Source organism: Jaculus jaculus, chromosome 9, assembly GCF_020740685.1.
Source record: "Jaculus jaculus isolate mJacJac1 chromosome 9, mJacJac1.mat.Y.cur, whole genome shotgun sequence".
NCBI lineage: Eukaryota > Metazoa > Chordata > Mammalia > Rodentia > Dipodidae > Jaculus > Jaculus jaculus.
In genome coordinates, this window is record NC_059110.1 from 136,355,925 (window position 1) to 136,369,902 (window position 13,978).

The 13,978-nt window shown below is 47.8% G+C and overlaps 1 protein-coding gene across 3 annotated transcripts in view; it reads left to right on the forward strand.

Annotated features, from left to right (window-relative positions):
• The window catches only part of Tanc2 (tetratricopeptide repeat, ankyrin repeat and coiled-coil containing 2), a 382,841-nt gene extending 369,373 nt beyond the window's left edge, over positions 1 to 13,468 (forward strand). For all 3 annotated transcript variants that reach the window (XM_045158789.1, XM_045158790.1, XM_045158791.1), the window contains 3 exons: positions 2,079 to 2,225; positions 4,215 to 4,315; positions 5,994 to 13,468. In XM_045158789.1, the coding sequence (XP_045014724.1) occupies positions 2,079 to 2,225; positions 4,215 to 4,315; positions 5,994 to 7,932 (2,187 nt within the window). In that variant the 3' untranslated portion in view covers positions 7,933 to 13,468. The remainder of the gene's footprint in view (positions 1 to 2,078; positions 2,226 to 4,214; positions 4,316 to 5,993) is intronic.
• Positions 13,469 to 13,978: the final 510 nt, after the last annotated feature.

Consider the following 13,978-nt stretch of genomic DNA (forward strand, 5'->3'; position numbering starts at 1 on the left):
TTCACTGGACCATCTCCTGGAAGTGAGCGGACTCATCCCAGTTTTTAGCATGGGCATACTTAAAATAACCTGACCCCAAACAATGGGACATTGATTGTGAAACATATCGTTCTTCCCTATATTCCTAGTATGCAAGTTCCTAAAAGCAGAAATCTAGCCTCTGCATATCCTTTGAGTGAGTCATGATAATCTAAGGTATTCGGGAAGCTTGAGCTTTTACCCAATCTTGAATTTATGCAACTTCAAAGGTCCTCAACTGTAGGTGTCATATTTATAGACCTCAGAACACCATCACTCTCAAGAATCTACACGTTGGTCACAGCTTCTGACATGCCAGCACAAGGAATCTTACTTCCTAACGTAAACAGACTAAGCTATAATTGTTCTTTCCTAGCCTGTACCTTGGAAAACTGCATTTGTCCTAGTAAAAGATGCCAGAAGGAAACTGAGAGATCAGGATGTTGAGGGAGTTAGAGCTGTACAGAAGGAAACTGAGATCGGGATGTTGAGGGAGTTAGAGCTGTACAGAAGGAAACTGAGAGGTCGGGATGTTGAGGGAGTTAGAGCTGTACAGAAGGAAACTGAGAGGTCGGGATGTTGAAGGAGTTAGAGCTGTACAGAAGGAAACTGAGAGGTCGGGATGTCGAGGGAGTTAGAGCTGTACAGTAGGAAACTGAGAGGTTGGGATGTCGAGGGAATTAGAGCTGTACAGAAGGAAACTGAGAGATCGGGATGTTGAGGGAGTTAGAGCTGTACAGAAGGAAACTGAGAGATCAAGATGTTGAGGGAGTTAGAGCTGTACAGAAGGAAACTGAGAGATCGGGATGTTGAGGGAGTTAGAGCTGTACAGAAGGAAACTGAGAGATCAAGATGTTGAGGGAGTTAGAGCTGTACAGAAGGAAACTGAGAGATCGCGATGTTGAAGGAGTTACAGCTGTACAGAAGGAAACTGAGAGGTCGGGATGTTGAGGGAGTTAGAGCTGTACAGAAGGAAACTGAGAGATCGGGATGTCGAGGGAGTTAGAGCTGTACAGAAGGAAACTGAGAGGTCGGGATGTTGAGGGAGTTAGAGCTGTACAGAAGGAAACTGAGAGGTCGGGATGTTGAGGGAGTTAGAGCTGTACAGAAGGAAACTGAGAGATCGGGATGTCGAGGGAGTTAGAGCTGTACAGAAGGAAACTGAGAGGTCGGGATGTTGAGGGAGTTAGAGCTGTACAGAAGGAAACTGAGAGATCGCGATGTTGAAGGAGTTAGAGCTGTACAGAAGGAAACTGAGAGGTCGGGATGTTGAAGGAGTTAGAGCTGTACAGAAGGAAACTGAGAGGTCGGGATGTCGAGGGAGTTAGAGCTGTACAGAAGGAGTGGAGTGGGTAACGGTGGGAGCTGCCTCCTGAATCTTCCTGAGCTTGGCTCATAGATTTTCAGATAGAAATGTAAGGAAAGCCCAGGGTTCTGTAGCGAGATCCCTGAGTTGTTTTTAGCTGTACGGCACTTGGGAAAATGGTTCCTACAAAGTCATATGGAATCACAAATTCTAAACTCATTTTCTGCTTCCACTGGGCCCCACATCCTTTCCACAAACGAGTTAACTTGACACTATTTTCTACCACGAGGTTAAGAAAGCCACTGAACAGTGTTAGCTCCTGTGCCCTTTATGGATGTCCACTGGAGGGCAGCAAGGTAGAGAAGCAGGTAGGGCAGTCTCCAGAGAGTTCAGAAGCTAAGAAAGCAGCAGTAACTGTGGCATGCTTGGGACTAGGAAGTTACAGGTGTCCCAAGGAGAACAGCTGAAGGAAAATATGAACTTTGAAATGAGCAAGGTCGGTCCTTGGGAATCCGCTTGGGAATCTGGGTATCCATTTTCCAAGATTTTGTTTCTCTGCTTGTAATCTGGGTAACCCTTCAACATTTCCCTTCCTACCAAGTAAATTTGCTAAAGAAAAGACTAGACCTTTCTGTTCTCAGCTTCAGGGTTGAGATTTAGCCTGAGAAACAACTGCTGAGAGCAGGGATGGTCCAGGCTTTCTCAGCCAATCAGGAGACCAACAGTGTGCTTTTCCATCTTGTTCCCCCGTTAGAAAGGTAAAGTAAAGGAAGCTGCACAGCGCTACCAGTACGCACTGAAGAAATTCCCTAGAGAAGGGTTTGGTGAGGATTTGAAAACCTTCCGGGAGCTAAAGGTGTCTCTCCTCCTCAACCTCTCTCGATGTCGCAGGAAAATGAACGTAAGTCCTTATCTTCCCGACTCCTTTCTGCAGTCCTGGGAACTGGAAGTTCATGTACTGTAGCTTGACCCAGATCCCTGCAGTTGTCTATGCCCCATTTGGAACTTGGTTGCCCTTCACAGAACACTGATATTTGCACTTTGAAAGAAATTTCAAAGTGTCAATACAATTTGTCTGTCAAAGTACAGAGCAGTTGGTAGCATTCTGAGTTTCTGTAAGTCTCACTGGAAATGACTGGAATTACCATCAACTCTATCTTTACACCCTAATTTTCTGGTCTTTATGTCAGAACAGTGATAAGTAGGATTTTAGCTCTAATAAGATCTAAATTTTAGTCATTCCCTTCCTTTTTAGTAAGCTCACTAGTCATTTACCAAAGGATTGGGAAGAGAGGTCAGGGTTGTGGACTTCAACGTTTGTTCAAGACTTGAGCTGGAGAGATGGCTTAGTGATTAAGCACTTACCTGTGAAGTCTAAGGACTCCGGTTCAAGGCTCAATTCCCCAGGACCCACATAAGCCAGATGCACAAGGTGGCACATGCATCTGGAGTTCATTTGCAGTGGCTGGAGGTCCTGATGTGCCTATTCATATCTTCCCTCCCTCCCTCCCTTCCTCCTTCTCTCTCTCTGCCTCTCCCCCAACCCTTATAAATAAGATACATTAAAAAAAAGAAGAAGAAACAAAGGCTTTGCCTGCTCATCATTGTGCCCCTGAGAACAGCTCCTGGGTATTTTCAGAGCGGATAGCTAGCTCTGGGACTATGTTCTTCCAGAGAGCCTTCAGAGACAGTAGAGATCCCAGTCACAGCCCGGGTCCACTCTCGTTTTAGTTTTTATTTTAAATGCTTCCTAAGATGACTCAGTGGTTAAAAGTGCTTGCTTGTAAAACCTAACAGCCCAGATTCAGTTTCCCAGTATACATATAAAACCAGATGCATGAAGTGGCACATGCATCTGAGGTTGGTTTGCAGGAGTAGAAGATCCTGGCATGCTCGTGCACACACACTCACTCTCTCTCTCTCTAACCCCTCCCTTTCTTTCTCTTAAATAAATAAATTAAATGCTCCCTAAGTGAGAAACCTGATATGAGAAGGAACAGGCCAGAGAAGTCTCTCTGAAATAACAATTAGAGTGTATGGAGTTCCTATAGTGTGCCAGGATTGAACTCAGCACCTCACACTTCCTTGTTCTTAACCCTATTCAAACTAAGTATGAATGAGAAATATAAGACCCACTAAGGCACTACAGAGCAGACGTGGAAATGAATCTAGTCTGCCTGGCATCCCTATGCCACCTCAGCTTCAGTCACTTACCCATACCTGAGCCCTACACTCCACGGGACATTCTCTGCCATCCCATTGGAAGCCAAGGTCTTATGGGCACAGCAGGAAGGAGAACAGATGGGGTGCAGGTCCACCCTAGTTGTCTGTGTGCCCCACTCCCCTCCTGTATGGAAAGTTCAGGTTTCCATCTTTCAGAGCTTTTCTATATAGAGAGAATTGACATTTGGCTCCTAGGCTAAATAAAAAGCATAAAAATTGAAGCTCACACTTGTAATCCCAGCACCTGGGAGGCTGAGGTAGGAAAGTTGCCATGAGTTCAGAACCAGACTAGTATACAGAGTAAAACGCTGACTTAAAAAAAAAAAGCAAGACATGGTGGCTCATGACTTGAAGTCCATAGGTTGAGATAGGAGGATGGTCTCAAGATAAAGTAAACCTTGAAAAGCAAAAAGAGGCCAAGTTCAAAAGAGCTTTATACTCTGGACAGATAAAGTCTAAGCAGTGGCTAGCTACAGGGCAACACAGGGGAAAGATAGAAGGAAACCCGGTCTGTGGGCTGCATGGTTAAAGCCTTGTCAAGCAGGTCCTGAACCCCAGGTGTTCACCCGTGCATGTCAAAGCAGTGTGTGTCTAAGTTGTTTCATTCCTAAGTCGTCTACTTTTGGTGTGTCTTCAGTGACTCATTTGCCACCCACTCTAATGACAGGACTTTGGAATGGCGGAGGAGTTTGCTACAAAGGCCCTGGAACTGAAACCGAAGTCTTACGAAGCATACTATGCAAGAGCAAGGGCAAAACGCAGCAGCAGGTAAGAGGGAGGGGCGCGGGCAAGACCTGTCTCCCCAAAACATGGCCAGGGCAGTGGAGGCCACCTCGGGCCCATGTTCCCGACGTGTCTGTCCTAGAGCCTCTGAGGGCCGCACGTGAGCGTGGCTGAGGCGGTGCGGCTGGGCTGGGGAGGCCAGGAGCTCTCTACTTAGAAGAGCGAAGTGGACAGTGCTCCCTTCCTCCTGCCCATTCCATGTCTCAGTCACTTTTCAGCCTCAAAGCAGATGACCTCAAGAGATGCTGATGAGCCAGGAGTCACCGGTGACACAGGCCTGTAATCCTAGCACTCGGGAGGCTGAGGTGGAAGGATCACTGAGTTCAAGGCTACCCTATAGTGAATTTCAGATCAGCCTGAGCTAGAGTGAGACCCTACCTCAGAAAACCAAGAAAAACAACAACAACAAAAAAAAAATCAAGGAAAAAAGAGATGCTGCTGAGGTAGAGAGAAGGTCACTTAAGCAAACCCCCGCCTACCCCTTTAAAGAGAAGATCAGGGCAACAACAGGCGCCGGTCCTGGCAGCTACAAGTGTTTAGTCCTCCATACGGGGTTGTCTTAAGTCTGGTGGCACTGACCCTCCTCGCCTAAACTTGCACCACCACACACAGAGAAACAGACAGCCTGCTGCCATAGTTGAGGAACTTCTGCCATTCCTCGTGCCCATCTGCTTTACTTGGGTCTCTGAGCAGAAAAGCCTCTAGAAGGACCTAGAATCTGCCATCAGTGTTCTTAGTCCTTAATACCTCCTTAATCACTCTCCTTAATACCTCCTTTCCCAGTGCCCCGCCTTCTCCCAAACTCTGCATGGCAAAAAATGGCTTTGGGTTCACTGCTATGACAAAGTGGGCTATGACCATGAAATTAAACCCAGACTGGGCTTAGTAATGATGGTGGCAGTGATGTGAGGCTTATTTGCCTAGCTGGGGCAATAAAGTTTTTATAGAAACTCAACGATTAAATCCTGCCCCTCTAGGATTGTTCCTTTTCTACAAGATCAGTTGCCTCCTTTCGAAGCACTATTAGTAGAGAGCATGGGGAGTTCATTTCCTCATTTGTTAATTGGGGTCTGTCTCCTGGGAGTAAGCTCTGCTCCACCCCGGGCCCCTAGTCAACAAGCCTGCGGCCTGCCAGGCTGTGGCTTAGCAGAAGGAGACACGACAGTGCTATTGGGTGATGGCTAAAAAGGAACAAAGGATAGGTTTCTCACCTAGGATAAACCAGCCTGAGATTTAGAGCCAAGATACTGAAGATATTTAAAGTTATGCTAGGTTGGTAAGATTTTTGAGTATTGTAGTTACTGTTCCATCTCTGAGCTGCTTGGCAGTGGCACTGTGAACAGCAATCCCAGCAGCCCTCGTGGTGTCTGTGTGCATCTGGCACTAACAGAACCTTCTGAAGGGCCTGGCTGACTGACATAATAAGGACTTTTCTCCATTCAGAGAGGCCAGAAGGAAGATGGAGGCCACAAGGCCTAGGGAATCATTCCAGACTCTTCTGGAATGATAGCCTAAAAGTGAGCCAAGCCCCCACCTTCCCCCCCCCCCAGAGTATCACAGATGCCACCACAGTTTTCTAAAGCGGTTGCTATGATCTCAGTTCTTAGAGATCCCACTTCATTCAAAATAACTCCAGTTCCTGTGTTTGCATTTTGTCGAGCAGACAGTTTGCAGCAGCCTTAGAGGACCTGAATGAGGCCATCAAGCTATGTCCAAACAACCGTGAGATCCAGAGACTTCTGCTGAGAGTGGAAGAAGAGTGTAGACAGATGCAGCAGCCGCCGCCACCGCCGCAGGCGCTCCCAGAGGAAGAAGCAGAGCCTGGACCCCAGCATGAAGATATGTACCCCGTGCAGGACATATTCGAGGAGGACCTGGAACAGGATGCCGAGAATGTTTCCATTGGCCTCCAGACAGAGGCTCGGCCCAGTCAGGGGCTTCCAATAATCCAGAGCCCACCCTCCTCTCCAGCCCATCGGGACTCAGCCTACATCTCGAGCTCACCTCTTGGCTCTCATCAGGTTTTTGACTTCCGATCCAATAGTTCTGTAGGCTCTCCCACTAGACAGGGATATCAATCCACCTCACCTGCTCTTTCTCCAACTCACCAGAACTCTCACTACAGACCTAGCCCACCACATACTTCCCCAGCTCATCAGGGTGCATCTTACCGGTTCAGCCCCCCTCCTGTGGGAGGGCCGGGCAAGGAGTACCCCAGCCCTCCCCCGTCCCCTCTCCGCAGAGGCCCTCAGTACCGGGCCAGCCCTCCTGCTGACAGCATGAGTGTCTATAGATCCCAGTCTGGTTCGCCTGTGCGCTATCAGCAGGAAACAAATGTCAGTCAGCTTCCTGGTAGACCAAAATCTCCACTATCCAAAGTGGCCCAGCGGCCCTACCAAATGCCTCAGCTTCCTGTGGCAGTTCCCCAGCAAGGCCTCAGGCTGCAGCCTGCCAAGGCCCAGATTGTTCGAAGTAACCAGCCCAGCTCAGCAGCTCACTCAAGCACTGTCATCCCCACAGGCGCCTATGGCCAAGTCGCCCACCCCATGGCCAGTAAATACCAGTCTTCGCAAGGAGACATAGGAGTCAGTCAGAGCCGGCTGGTCTATCAAGGGTCAATAGGGGGAATTGTGGGAGACGGGAGGCCAGTGCAGCACGTGCAAGCCAGCCTGAGTGCAGGCGCCATCTGTCAGCACGGAGGGTTGACCAAAGAAGACCTTCCACAGCGACCTTCCTCTGCATATCGAGGTGGCATGAGATACAGCCAGACACCCCAGATCGGGCGGAGCCAGTCAGCATCCTACTATCCAGTCTGTCACTCAAAACTAGATCTGGAGCGCTCCTCCAGCCAGCTAGGTTCCCCCGATGTGTCACATTTAATCAGAAGACCTATCAGTGTCAACCCTAATGAAATCAAGCCCCACCCACCCACCCCCAGGCCACTGCTGCACTCCCAGAGTGTGGGCCTTCGCTTCTCCCCTTCTAGCAATAGCATCTCGTCTACTTCCAACCTGACTCCCACCTTCCGGCCTTCATCCTCCATTCAGCAAATGGAGATCCCACTGAAACCGGCATACGATAGGTCATGTGACGAGCTATCACCAGTGTCTCCCACTCAGGGAGGTTACCCCAGTGAGCCCACCCGATCCAGGACCACACCATTCATGGGGATCATAGATAAAACAGCCCGGACTCAACAGTACCCCCACCTTCACCAGCAGAATCGGACCTGGGCAGTGTCATCAGTGGATACCGTTCTCAGCCCCACATCTCCAGGCAACCTGCCTCAGCCTGAGTCCTTCAGTCCACCATCATCCATCAGCAACATTGCCTTTTATAACAAAACCAACAATGCACAGAACGGCCATTTGCTGGAGGACGATTATTACAGCCCCCATGGGATGCTGGCTAATGGGTCCCGTGGAGACCTCTTGGAGAGAGTCAGCCAGGCCTCCTCCTACCCCGATGTGAAGGTGGCGCGGACCCTACCCGTGGCTCAGGCATACCAGGACAACCTGTACAGGCAGTTGTCCCGGGACTCTCGACAAGGGCAGACATCGCCTATCAAACCAAAGAGACCATTTGTGGAGTCTAATGTTTAAAAGACATTTGTTGGAGTGAGACCCATATGTTTTCACTGCACATTTTCAGGCCTGGTTTCCACATCTGAGGTAGTTCTCTGGCTTAATTTCTCATGTAGTTTCTGTGTGGTGTTCAGAGGTGGCAGCCCACATGCTGAATTCTTTTGCATGCAGCTGACTGGGAAGCTGGCCTCCGGCGAGCCAGGACTTCAGTTTCTCGGGTCTGTGCCCCAGCCACATGCTCTCTCCCTCTCTTCCGACACCAACGAGGAGATTTTGTGCCGTGTGCTTTAACCCAGGGAGATCAGACACACTGGTCAGCTTTTTCCAGGAGACAATCGCTTTCACTAATGTTCTTGTTGTGTAAATGTCTCTTTCCTCTTTTAAAGAAGTAAGATGTTCTTGTTCGTTTTCTTCTAGGAACTTGAGACAGCGTGTGATGCCTCTTTGTCTTTAGCACTCTTACCCAGTGCTGTCCGCATAGCAAGCCCACTGCACTCCTGTGCCGTGGCCCCTCCCCAGACTCCAGTCCCCGCTGTCATCAGGCCTAAAATGTTCATCTGCATTATTACTGGTCTTCCTGTGGGGTAACTTGAGCTACAAGAAAGTGAGAAGAGAAATCTATTAAATTGGCAGAAAAACCATAGAATGATTTGAAATGTCATCACTGCATGCTTTTCCCAGAGGCATTGTGAGCACATCTAGGAAACAAGCAGCCCTTTAGATAAGTTGTTCAACCAAGAAAATTCCATGAGAGTTGTAGGCATTACCAGAGCTTCACCAAGAGTTCTCTAGGTTTGTAACCAACAATTAGCCACTAAAAGCTAACAATTTCCCAAGGCTAGAGGGGGAAATAGGCGCACAGAAAGAAAGGAAGATTGTTCTGGATTCTCGGTGAAAGGCTGTAGACAGTCTGTTCTAAAGAAGTCTACTTTTTGGCTCATTAGGCTTCAGCCTCCACTAAAGCCAATAGTCCGAGGGTTGGCTGGTGCAGTAACCCTGTCAGCTGCACCCTCACCAGAGCCAGGCCGTGTTAAGATGACCTTCTCCAAACCCAGACAGTGATGTGAAGAACTCTTCCAAACCCGCCTGGGTCCTCTTGGGGCTGACTCCCAGGGCTGCGCCCAAGGCCACTACGTCCCACACGAGTTGTCTCATTCCATTCCAAGATCTTGGTCTCATTATCCATGATTAGAAGAACTGTCTTTTTCCTTTTCTAGCAGTGTTTAGGGGTGGTATTTGAAAGTCAGAAATAGCAGAAAGTATGACAGGCCCCTGTCGGCCCTGGGTAGGGGGACAGGAGACAGACATGAGTGTCTTCTCCCATTGCTGCACATCATCTGGTTCTTGTGGGTGTTTGCTAAGCTGACTGGCAAGAAGCCGAGGCCACTAGGAAGTCGATGGTCAGAACAGGGAACCAAAGCTGTAGGACGGTTGTGGCCCTGGCTGCACATCAGCTTCTGACCTCAGCCACTCCACAACATCTACACAGCTGAAACGAAACACGGGAGCTTTGTCCTGTGTCCTTAGAAATCACTGTGCTCTTGTTAGTAAAGGGCTGTAGGAAGGACAGTTTGCTGACCAAAATTCAGCTGTGACCAGACCAGTTAGTAATAGATTATCTGAAAAGATCAATAAGACATGGAAAGCATACATCTGAGAACAGAAACCTTTCTTTACCAATTTAGATTTTGCCAAGTAGATGGACCCCACAGGTCCCCAAGCCTAAAATAGGCCAGGAGTCATCTCTATGAGAGGGACAATTTTTACTCTGATGTGTAAGGACTGCCTCAGGGTAGACATCAATGGTTTCTAACTGTCTGTCTGTCTCTGTCTATCCATCTATCCATCCATCCATCTGCCTTCATCTCTCCCATCAGGAAAAGAAAGTGTGTAGCTGTGGCATCAGCCTATAGCTAGGAATCTGGTCGCCTCAGCTCCCTTCCTGGCCGGGTCACAGCCCGCTGATCTCTTATCATCACACCCACCAACACCACCTTTCATTCCGAAAAGGTAGGAAAGTGCCCCTGCCTGTTTGGAATACCACACACCACCTTACCTGTCTGGCTGAGTGAGGTTCAGGTGGTCTTACAGATTTGCCACTGCTGGCACTTCTTCCCAGGGTTCCTCTCAGTTTTCCAGGAACAAGAAGATTTAGGGTTTCTATCCCACCTAAAATGTCAACAGTCAAAATGCAATTATTTTGTAACCATCATATGAGAGAGTGAATATCACTACTGGGCGCCAGTGGTTTTTTACTAGAAAACACCAAACAGGAGCTTCCTGGGCCAGGAGGCAATGGTCTTCCCTGGAAGCAGAGTGCCTGGGCCCCGTTTTGCTACTTCACTGCCATGGGACGACCTTAGTACTGTATTTCAGAGATGCCCCTTCCCGGGAACTAGCGTTTGCTGAATGCATGTCTGGCTTCAGGTGGGAGGAAATTTTTCAAATGAAACTGGCAAGTTCTGCTCACCCAATTCACATCACCCTGAAATGGAGACAGAGGTGACAAACTTCAGCTTGTAAGTTTCTCACCAAAGTATGCATTCTGTTTGCCCACAATTCTTGCACTAATGGGTTTCCATCACATTATATCTATAAATGGGTGCACTTTACTGTTTGGATTTGTAACTCTGATAAATACTGGATATTTAAGTGTGAGTAATGTCTTCATTAGAAATTAGCAGACTCTCTCTTGTCTTTTAGTGTATTTTTCAAGAAAAAGGAAAGAAATAAAGCAGAGGATCACAACATTTATAGCACAAGAAATAACTGTTGTATATAAGCATCAAAAAGATTAAGAATTTTTAAATACAAGAAAATATTTGCAGTGATTTTAAAGTGCTTTTCCAGCAATTTTCTTAGGGACTCCTGAGACATGGTTAATTTATTTACTGGATCAGTAAGGCACACAATTAACAATTAAAAATTCCATGTTTATTTACAAAGTAAAGGGAAAACCTGTATAACATGAAAATTTGGCATGGACAAAATGGAGATCATTTTGTATCTGCTGTTGTGTCTGTCCGGGTTGCAGAAGTGCACTATTAAGGTCCCAAGTTAATAGAGCACAAACCCTTCTTGTCCCTCCCAGGAGCCCCTCTTTTTAGATGTGTTTAACGTAAACCCGATGGCTCAGGAAAATTCCGCTAATTAGGATCGTGTACAGTATCCCAGGTTGTTGACCAGTTATACAAGTTTGCTGATTTCAGTTAAGCCTGGATTATTAAACACTTTTCCTCAATTATTGTAAACCGAACAGCTTAGAGAAAGGTGTTCTCGGTCCTTATATTGTACAGTAGTTTATGAACCCTCTCTAAATATTGGTATTTTTATATTCCAGAGATGTACCCAATAGAAAATTTAAAAACCAGTATCTAATTTAATATCCATAAGTATTTTTCCTTAGATTTTAGTCATATACAAGCGGATATGTAGATGTCACTTGTGCTTCACCATGCTTACCACTAGGTGTCACTGTGGCTCTGCACCACAATTATCTGGTAGCAAATAACGGCTTTGTGGAGCTGCTGCCAGGGTAGCAGGCAGGCCCATAGATAGAGGTTCAGGAAGAAGGGAACAAAGGCCCTGAAGGGGTCTGCGTGCATCCGTTCCAGCTGTGGCAAGACAGACTCTTGGAACACTACTCACTTTGGACCTTCAGCCAGGCAGAGGCTGGAGGAAGTTTAAAAGACAAGTCCCTTGCCTGTAGATGGATGGGTGTGTAGAGGAGCCTCTTCCCCACAAGCATTCCTCCTCCCAGTTCCTTCCGCTCAGCCTCCAACTTTTATAACTCCAGAAGTATCATAGTTGGGCGGTTTGATTAAAGATAGTTATTTTTCTACTGCAGAAATGCCTTGGACAAAATGAGTTGCTCACTGAATCTTTGCCACAAAATGGAACAGGCTCCCCCAGGAGGCAGGACGTGCTGCCCTTGTGCCCGTCTCCTGTTGCGGCTCCCGGTGATCAGCCCCCCCCCCCCCCCCCCCCCCGCCTGTCTACCCTTGGGCTGCCACCTTCGCCCCCAAGGGCCATGCTGCTCTGCGCTTGCTGGGAGGTGTGGCTTCTCCTTTTCCTCTGGGAATTCCAGACCGACCATCTACCATGACTAACAATGAACAAAGGGCTTAGGGGTAAGAGCTACCTACAAAGACGTGTCATGGAAACCTTCACCATGCAATGCCTTGGACTCAGCTCTGGCTGCTCCCAAAACAAGTGGCTGGCTGGGGGCCTGGACACAAGCACAATGGGGCTGGTGGAGCCACTGTGCAGAGCTACTTGAATAATCACTGGGTCTTCATCAGCTTCTTTTGTAACACAGACCACTCAAGGGCTGAAGTGTTGGTAACCTTCATTTCGGTGTCCAATGCCTCACAGCAGCTGAGCCTCCCTGAGATGCTCGTGACCACGCATGATGGCCACAATCAGAGCTTTGAAAGTCAGTACCAAATGAACGCGTAATTGGACACCAAAAATCAAGTGTTACTTTCATGTTTCCTCACCCTACCATCTCATTTCCTCCTGCTGACTGTGATCCCTACACTAAGCTGACCAGTCAGGCTGCAGCCGGCTGAGTACAGATGCCAGCCAGCGTCGTTGTCATGGTTTTCAGATAGACCTACCCTGTGGAAAGGAAGTGGCCTAGCTGCTTTTTTGTAGCACTTGATGGGCTGAATTTTTCCTTTGCTAATCTCTAACCAGAAAATCTGGTAGAGCTTAACTCACTCCCTTCAGTCCCCAGGACCAGACAGAGAGTTAATTCTGGAAAATTCAGTACTTGAATGTACCTGCCTTACTGTGTACCAATTTACTGGGGGGGGGGGGGTTAGACGTGCTGACTCCAGATCTCCACTTCATTCACAGGTTGTTTTGGAAATTCTGTAAGTTAAACTTCCTGTCTTGGTTTTTGTTCGTTTGTTCTACTTTGGTTTCTGTCGTTGGGTTGTTGTTTTGCCTTTGGCTGATCCCTGCTGAGTGGAGCCAGTTCCTTGCCGGGCTCAGAGCAGGGGCCATTCTCAGGCACGGCCTCCCTTCCATCTAGCACAGCGTCTGTCTCTGTTCTGTCTCCTCCAAACCCAAGATGATTTTAATTAGTACAGACATGTACAGTCTACAACTAAAGAGTGATTTGTACTAATATGATTTTGATTATTCCTCTTTGCTGTCCTTTCAAGACACTTGCTGGAAAAAGCTTTAATGCACTTAGTTTTTCTTTAGGTTTTCTATAACTCAGATGTAAAGGACTTTCTCTGTACAGTATATTATCCAGTGCATGTTCTCTCTCCTGATATATTGAACACCACACAGTCGTGAACTCGTGCAGTGGGGATGCCCCACACCCAGCGGAGGCCTCTCGCCCCGTGTGTAAGGAAGACACTTTCCTTTGCTGTACTTGCTTGAGCAGTTTTATTGTCTGTACATGTGAGCTGTGTGAGATAGATGTGAAAAGTTCAAATGAATGCATTTTCCTGCCCCATGTATACAGAGCGTCATCTGTACAATGAACTGTATGTACGAAGCAAATGTACTTATTTATAAATGGTTAACACTTGGAAAACGCTGGTGTCGTGGTGCTTTCCTCTCTGTCCAGGAAGCTCACTGCTAAGCTCCCCCTCGGAGCCCGCAGTGCCTGCTGAGGGGCCTCCGCCAGCCAGGGCCAGGTCCTGAGGATTTGGTTGGTCCTTTGTGGGATGCTCAGTTACCGCCTTCCTGCCTCTGTTTACCAGTGAAGTTGTTGAGCTCTGCCCGGAGGTGGACACTGTGATGGGCACTTGAGGGCCACTGTGGGCCCCAAAGGCAATTCCAAGGCTTGCTGCACTGGTAGTGAAAGCGAGGCTTTTGCTGCAGTGGAAGCTGAACAGGAAACGATATGCTCCCCTTTGCTTTTTGTTTGATATAAGGTCTGTATTTTTTTTTAATTTTTATTTATTTATTTATTTGAGAACCACAGACAGAGAGAAAGACAGATAGAGAGAGAGAGAGAGAATGGGCACGCCAGGGCTTCCAGCCTCTGCAAACGAACTCCAGACGCGTGCGCCCCCTTGTGCATCTGGCTAACGTGGGACCT